Source organism: Narcine bancroftii, chromosome 1 (assembly GCF_036971445.1).
Source record: "Narcine bancroftii isolate sNarBan1 chromosome 1, sNarBan1.hap1, whole genome shotgun sequence".
NCBI lineage: Eukaryota > Metazoa > Chordata > Chondrichthyes > Torpediniformes > Narcinidae > Narcine > Narcine bancroftii.
In genome coordinates this window covers 46,466,135-46,474,377 of record NC_091469.1, presented here as the reverse complement: position 1 = coordinate 46,474,377, position 8,243 = coordinate 46,466,135, and the positions used below count along the sequence as shown (strand labels likewise).

The 8,243-nt window shown below is 44.8% G+C and overlaps 1 protein-coding gene across 3 annotated transcripts; it reads left to right on the top strand.

Annotated features, from left to right (window-relative positions):
* Nucleotides 1-4,717: 4,717 nt before the first annotated feature.
* Nucleotides 4,718-5,788, top strand: LOC138736104 (thymosin beta-10). 3 transcript variants are annotated; one of them, XM_069885151.1, is made up of 3 exons: nt 4,718-4,824; nt 5,351-5,461; nt 5,544-5,788. In XM_069885151.1, the coding sequence occupies exons 2-3, from the start codon at nt 5,362-5,364 to the stop codon at nt 5,576-5,578; spliced, it is 135 nt and encodes a 44-aa protein (XP_069741252.1). In that variant the 5' UTR covers nt 4,718-4,824; nt 5,351-5,361; the 3' UTR covers nt 5,579-5,788. The 3 variants fall into 3 exon arrangements, with proteins under 3 accessions (XP_069741252.1, XP_069741171.1, XP_069741344.1); XM_069885070.1 differs by having other exon boundaries at nt 4,727-4,829; XM_069885243.1 differs by having other exon boundaries at nt 4,728-4,816.
* Nucleotides 5,789-8,243: the final 2,455 nt, after the last annotated feature.

The following is an 8,243-nucleotide window of genomic DNA, read 5'->3' as shown; positions in this document are numbered from 1 at the left end:
CATCCATTGTCTTGCTTTTCTCTTCTTCTTCCACTTCTTTCTGTTCTTCTTCCTCTGGGTTGACCATCTGTTGTTTCCTTGTTTTCTTTTTACCCTCTTCTTTCTTGTTGTCGTTATTGTCTGTGTTCTGCACCTGCTGCTGTGCTGCAGGTGTCTCTCTCAGCTTTGGAGATCGACTCCGCAGCTGTTCCCCCCTCCCGTCAGTGTGTTTTTTTTCATGCGCGGTTGCGCACTTTTACTCGGCTCTGCGAGCCATTTTTGTAGTCCCGAGCCTGGGACCTCCACTGACCTGTGGGAGCAGGCCTCTCTCCCCGCGGCGGGCCTCTTCGAACAGGTAAGGCCTTCACCTTCTTCTTCCGACGTCTTTCCTTCTTCTTTTCTTCCCGTTGTTTTTGGTTTTTCTTTCTTCGCTGCCATTTTCTTCACACTTTTACTTTCACTTTGTTTTGGTTTTTAAGTTTGTGCCTTTGCTTTTTCTCTATTTTTTTTAACTTTTCTGGAGAGGGCTGGAGTTCCCCTACCGGCCACTACTCCATCACGTGACTCCTCCTCTCACAATGATAGTTTGAGCCTTGGTTAGAATCCTTTTTCATGGTTAGCTGGTACATTTGGGGGATTGGGCCACAATATTCTCCGTTGGTTGCTCGCATTATTGCTTGTTTTTGTGCTTATTATAGTTTTTGTTTCTTTTTTTCGCTCCTTCTGTACTCAAATGCTTGTTAGGTCTCGTAAGTGACAGGCTGCGACCAAGGGGTGGAATGTAATGGAGGATTTAGACCAGCTTATGAAAGAAGGGATGCAGTTGCATCAGAAGACATAATCTCAATTCCACTATGAGGCCCAAGATGCAGTTGAAAAGGAAGACATTATCTAAAAATTTACACTATGGGGCCCAGGGATGCATATGAATCAGTAGACATTATCCTCCATCAGCCAGCTCCCACCATGACTACCAGCCCATCCACATCTCCATCGGGCACACAAAACTCAAAACGGTCAACCAGTTTACCTATCTCGGCTGCACCATTTCATCAGATGCAAGGATCGACAACGAGATAGACAACAGACTCGCCAAGGCAAATAGCGCCTTTGGAAGACTACACAAAAGAGTCTGGAAAAACAACCAACTGAAAAACCTCACAAAAGATTAGCGTATACAGAGCCGTTGTCATACCCACACTTCTGTTCGGATCCGAATCATGGGTCCTCTACCGGCATCACCTACGGCTCCTAGAACGCTTCCACCAGCGTTGTCTCCGCTCCATCCTCAACATTCATTGGAGCGCCTTCATCCCTAACATCGAAGTACTCGAGATGGCAGAGGCCGACAGCATCGAGTCCACGCTGCTGAAGATCCAGCTGCGCTGGGTGGGTTACGTCTCCAGAATGGAGGACCATCGCCTTCCCAAGATCGTGTTATATGGTGAGCTCTCCACTGGCCACCGTGACAGAGGTGCACCAAAGAAGAGGTACAAGGACTGCCTAAAGAAATCTCTTGGTGCCTGCCACATTGACCACCGCCAGTGGGCTGATATCGCCTCAAACCGTGCAACTTGGCGCCTCACAGTTCGGCGGGCAGCAACCTCCTTTGAAGAAGACCGCAGAGCCCACCTCACTGACAAAAGACAAAGGAGGAAAAACCCAACACCCAACCCACCAATTTTCCCCTGCAACCGCTGCAACCGTGCCTGCCTGTCCCGCATCGGACTTGTCAGCCACAATCGAGCTTGCAGCTGACGTGGACATTTACCCCCTCCATAAATCTTCGTCCGCGAAGCCAATCCAAAGAAAAGAAGAAAATTTTATCCAACTACCACCATGAGGCCAAGAGACGCAGTTGTCTTTTGTTGGTCGCAGACTGTCATGAGACAGACCTTGAAGATAATTAAATCATTTGTTCAAAGAGATAAGATCTGAAGTAAACAACTTTTGGGTAATATAAGCCATGGTCCCACTGCTGAAGTTTGAGACTCTCCAAGAGGTGGCAACATCTCTCAGCAAGAAGAAGAACTTCAAGATTCCAAACTGACGTCCCGGTCCGGGGAGGTGGAGAAGCTGCTACCGGCGCCCAGACGACCTACTACAAGTGTGCAGTCGTCGCCTCGCTTTGGCAGTTGGGACCAGTCCAAGCATTGATAAGTATAATTGGGAAGGGCTTGCATATTGTAGTGTGAGTTCAGCTTTAGATTTAGTAATAATGACTTGTATAAACTGAACTGCTCTCGGTGTGTGTGTCTATTTTCTTTCGGTAGCTTGAACACTGTGACCAATCTAAAACGAACAAAGTGAGAGGTACAAGTTTACCCAAGACACTTGGTACCTCTCATGAACCAATTGTGATATTTACTGACCACAATCCTCTAGTGTTTTTGAATAAAATGAAGAATAAAAACAGAAGATTGTTAAACTGGAGTTTAATATTACAAGAATATTATCTGCAAATTAATCATATCAGAGGTACAAATAATGTGATAGCAGATTGTTTGTCAAGATGTTAAAATTGATCGTATAAAAATACTCCCAAAATTGAGTTACTTTATTATAACATGTTATAATTTTGCATGGACTACATGGGGTTTAAACAAGCCGCCAGTTTGCTATGCTGCAGAAACAAGTTATGTTTCTCTCTCTCTCTCTCTTAGAGAAAGCCTGTTTGGTCTCCTCTCTCTCTCTCTCTGCTTGAAAAAGCTCATGATCTTCTGATGACAGCAAACTGCATTCAGACAGATTGTGGCACCGGACCCAATGTTCTGATTCCTTTCATCTGTTGTTTTCCAAAACAAAAATCCATGACTCCACAGCATGTCCAATTAACATCTACTTGTAAAGTCTCTATAAGCATTCTTCAAAGTTTTTTCAAAGGCACTTGGAGCCTGGACTGTCTGGCTTGAGCAGAGCTCTGACACTTTAAATGAGATCTGTTTTGTGAAGTGTTTGTTTGTGACCTACGCTACCCCCACATACAATATAAAATATGATATAATCCATCACACCATGCAGCTGTCAGTTTTTTTTCAGCGCTATTTCAGTGCACCACTGCAGCACACGATCCTTTCTTTCCCCTGTAGTTTCAGTCCTGTTCCTGGTCCTAAAATAAAATTGTCCATGGAGACTGTTGAACAAACCTAGGAACCATAAATTATTTTAAATATTCTTATTTTGATTGCTATATACAAAAAATGTTTGTGTGCACTATGGTCTGGAAATACTCTGTTTTGTAGGGTTGTATGTGTACAATCAGATGACAATAAACTTGAACTAATTGTCTGCAGACTTTCTTGTTTCACCCCATCTTTGTGTTTTATTAAGTAAATCACACTTTTATCAGGGTATTACTAATTCGCCTTGATCCATTTAATTAAGACATAATACCTCCCTCCCTCCAATATCAGATCAGCCATGAACAAAAGAAACATCCTGAGCAGATCACAAAAATCAATGTTCAATGCACTTGTTTGCTAACCTTTACCTTTACAGTCACACTCTCTTCTCTTGGATTGATACGCCCTGCCAAGCTCGTTTAAACTCTGCTGGGTGAGTTTCCTGACAGAATATTATTCAGGTAGGTGTAATCTATCGCTCTCGTACAGGTCATCTCTGCTCCAGAAGAGATCCCAATTGTTTATAACCTGAAACTATCCCACTACCACCTCGAAGGTCCGAATTTTTAATCTATGTCCTAACTTCCTATGAAGAATGCGGTGGATTCGATACGACGTGGGCAGTTGGGGGCAATAGCATCTAGGGGTCTCGCTCGATCTTAGTTACAGAATCTCTTGTCAGTCCATCTGACTACTGAATCTCCGATCACTAACGCATCCAGGAAGCCACTGAACACTTGGAACTGTTCATGAGAGGAATTTGCACAAGTCACAGAAAAGAGTGAACAGCGCACGACCTCTCAATCACCGATCCCGTAAAGCATTATCAAGTTCCAGGTGAAACCCCACCCCCACCCGTCAGTCTGCTCAAACACCCCCCCCCCCCCCCCATCAGAGTGGATCCTAACTACTCTGGATTCCAGAGTCCATCGAAATAGATGGAAAATCGAAGACCATCTAATTGAGAGCTGAGGAATTTTAGATGGGCAAAGAATTTAGTCAATTGAATCCTTTTCCTCTGCCAAAGACTTAATATGACACACTCAGGTCAATTGAATGTATAAAACGGATTAGGGGACCAGTTTAAATTAATGTAAATGCGCTAAATGCTGGATTTTGGGGCATTGTGAGTATTACAACTGGTGTCCGGACACTTTCTTGTTTCACTCCAGCTTAAATGAATGATAGGGGTTTATTAAGTAAACACTTACTTTTATCAGGATATGACTTGATCCATTTAATTAAGTCATACCCCCACCCCCAAAATCAAGATCTGCTACGAACAAAAGAAACCTTGTTGAGCAGATCACAATCATCGATGTCTACCACACTCCGTCCTGCCCTTGCACCACTCACTCAAGACACCGGGCTAACCGAGGGATGCCGCAGTCTGATTCTCCCGAGCCACTGGACAAGACCATAAAAGGGCGCGGCTCGTTCTCTCTGAACCAAGGAGACGGCCTTGATAGCTTCACCGCCAGCAGAACCACAGCATCAACCACACCACCGACTCGTTCGTTCTTTGTCTCAAGCAGCAGGAACCAATCAGCCCGAGCCCCTCAACTTGGGACCCAATCGGGGCGAAGGAAGGGTGGGGTCATGCGGTGGAGGGGCGGGCCGGGTGGTGGCCGCTATAAAGTCGCCAAGGCGGCCGCCGCAGCTATTGTTCGTGGTGGTAGCGCCGAGGACGGGGGAGAGCGGCAGGACGATCCAGCGTGAGTCGGTGAGGTGTGGCACCAGCTTTTTCCGTGATTGCCGCGTGGAGATTGCAAGGCGAGGACCATTTGCAACGCCATTATGTTTTAAAAAGAGGGCACCATTCGCGCTCGCTCCGTTATTCCCACTCTCTTAGATTCGGTGGAGGTGCCGAGAGCGGGGTTGGGGCGAGGAGAGCGGGCAAGCGGTTGTACACAAAGAGAGAGGGGGGGGGGTGGTGTGGGGTGGAAGTGGAGATAGTACATGGGGAGAAGTTGAGGAGTAAAGGATGCGGGTCCGGGTAGAGGAAATGGGTTGAATGCGGTGAAAATGATTTCAGCCGGTGCTGTAGAAAGTAGATGACTGCGGTGGGAATTTGGGAGGGTTTGAGGGGGGATGGGGGAGGAAATTAATGTGTGAGTTGAATGCAAAATACAATTTTGTTCTCTTTCCCCCCCCCCCCCCCCCCCCCCCCCCCCGGTGCATTGATAGAGTCCGACGGTCTTTTTCTTCATTGAAGTTGAATTGAGTGTTTACTAATTATTCTGTAATAGATTGAACTGAAATGGCAGACAAACCAGATTTCAGGGAGGTTGCATCTTTTGACAAGAGCAAGTTAAAGAAAACGGACACAGAAGTGAAGAACACTCTTCCCACAAAAGAAAGTAAGGATATCCACATTATCTGTTATCCGAAATCAGGCTTGTACTTCGCTGACTTGAATTAAATTTGATATTTATTTTCCAGCTATTGATCAAGAGAAGAAGGCAGAGAGCAGCTAGTTTCTGGAATTGCACTCTGTCCATGGCGGAGGGAATCTTTCAGACTTTTTCTTAAATAAATCAATCCCTGATTCTTACTGTGAACCAAACTACTGAAGGGGCAGAGCACTGGCTACCTGGCTGCTGGTTCTGAGACCTTTTGGACCATGGCTGTGGGTTCTCCAGTGTTGTAAAGGAAATGAATAAAAAAAAAAATCAATTTGTGCACAATATTGCCTTGTGTGTTGCTTTCCAGTGTATGTAACGAGACAAATCATGATCTAAAACTTGAAAGTCGTCAAGAATAGAAAATAACACAAGCTACAACTCAACTCTTGTGCATTTGAGTTGAAGTAGCTGAAATAATCTTTGTATATAAAATTTATACATACAGCTCAGTAGCAGACCATTTTGGCCCACGAGCCCATACTACCCAATTAACCTACACCCCTTGTGCATTTTGAACAGTGGGAGGAGCCTGGAGCCCCTGTGGAAAACTTGGGGAGAATGAACCAACTCCTAATGGACAGCATGGGATTCAAACCCTGGTCTCTTGGCACTACAATAGCATTGTGATACCCACCCTGCAACCGTGCTGCCCGAGTTGGATTTTTGTACTTGCTGATGATGAGATGCTTACTTTGAGTGCTTCTTGTGCTTGTAGCAGTTTTCCAAGACAAGCATGTGGCAAGAGTATTTTGGGTTATCAATGTAGTATTGATAAGAAATTGCAAGGGTGTTTACCAAAGTTGTCATTACTTATCAAAGCAAATGGCTATTGAAGACTGGAAACTGGACAGTATAACCATGTCTATGTATGAGAAAGGTGGGGTGGGGCTGAGACTGAATTCAACACTGTCCAAATGACTGGTTCTCTACCTTGACCACTTGACACATCAGATGGTATCTGTGGGGAGAAATGGCCAATAGTTTGGGTCTTAACCTGTTTGGGCAATGATGCTTTCGGGTGGTTAAAGATGGCCAGAGTGGATAATTAGTGATTAGGAATGTAGGAGCAGTATGAACTTTGAACTGTTACAATCCAGTCCCGCTGACCTCCCAGTCCATAGCCCTCCATACTCTTTCTATCCATGTACCTACCCAAATTTTTCTTAAATGGAAAAACTGAGTGCATTTTTTATTTCAACTGCCAGCTTGTTTTACACTCCCACTATTCTGTGTAAAGTTCCGTCTAATGCTCCTCTTAAATTTTCACCCCTAACCCATATCCTTTGGTTTATATCTCACCTCATTTATTCCATCTATACCCTTCAATTTTATATACCTCTATTATATCTCCCCTCATTCTTCTATGTTCCAGAGAATGAAGTCCTAACCTGTTAAGCCTTTTCCTGTAACTCAGTTCTTCAAGTCCTGGCAATGTTCAAGTGAATCTGCACTCTTTCAACCTTATTGATATCTTTCCTATAGTTAAGTGACCAAAACTGCACACAATGCATACTCCAAATTTGGCCTCACAAAGTTTTGTATACAATATTACCAACTCCTATACTCAATACTTTGATTCATGAAGGCCAATTTGCCAAAACATTTTATTACCCATCTTCCTGTGATGCTCTATTCCCAGATCCCTCTGTTCTTCTGCACTCCTCAGTGCCTGACCATTTACCGTGTATGTCCTACCTTGGTTAGCCTTCCAAAATGTAACACCTCACCTTTGTCTATATTAAATCCTATTTGTCATTTTGGAACCTTTTTTTCCAGCTGGACCAGATCCCTCTGCAATCTTTAAAAGCCTTCCTTGCTGTCCACAATGTGTCATCTGCAAACTTGCTGATTCTGTTCACCTTATCATCCAGTTCATTGGCATAGATGACAAACAACAATGGTTCCAGTATCAATCTCTGAGTCACACCATAGAAATGAGCCTCCATCTTCCAGAAGACCATATCAGTTTATTGGTTCAAGGATGATCTTGGAGGTGTAGCCAGAAAATTGATGTATATCTCGACTTGTGCACATTAGGTAATCTTTGACCTTGATTACTAGGACAATAACTGAAGTGGCCTATTTTCTACATTACTAACCATGTCCAGATTACTAAAGCTTCTCTTCACTTCCAATCTTTGTATCACCTGCAAACTTGCTGATCCAATTTGCTACATCATCTGGATCAGTAGTTCTCAACCTTTATTTCTTTCCATTCACATTCTTCTTTGGCTTGGCTTCGCGGACGAAGATTTATGGAGGGGGTAAAAGTCCACGTCAGCTGCAGGCTCGATTGTGGCTGACAAGTCCGATGCGGGACAGGCAGACACGGTTGCAGCGGTTGCAGGGGGAAATTGGTTGGTTGAGGTTGGGTGTTGGGTTTTTCCTCCTTTGTCTTTTGTCAGCGAGGTGGGCTCTGCGGTCTTATTTAAAGGAGGTTGCTGCCCGCCGAACTGTGAGGCGCCAAGATGCACGGTTTGAGGCGATATCAGCCCACTGGCGGTGGTCAATGTGGCAGGCACCAAGAGATTTCTTTAGGCAGTCTTTGTACCTCTTCTTTGGTGCACCTCTGTCATGGTGGCCAGTGGAGAGCTCGCCATATAGCACGATCTTGGGAAGGCGATGGTCCTCCATTCTGGAGACGTGACCCACCCAGCGCAGCTGGATCTTCAGCAGCATGGACTCGATGCTGTCGGCCTCTGCCATCTCGAGTACTTCGATGTTAGGGATGAAGTCA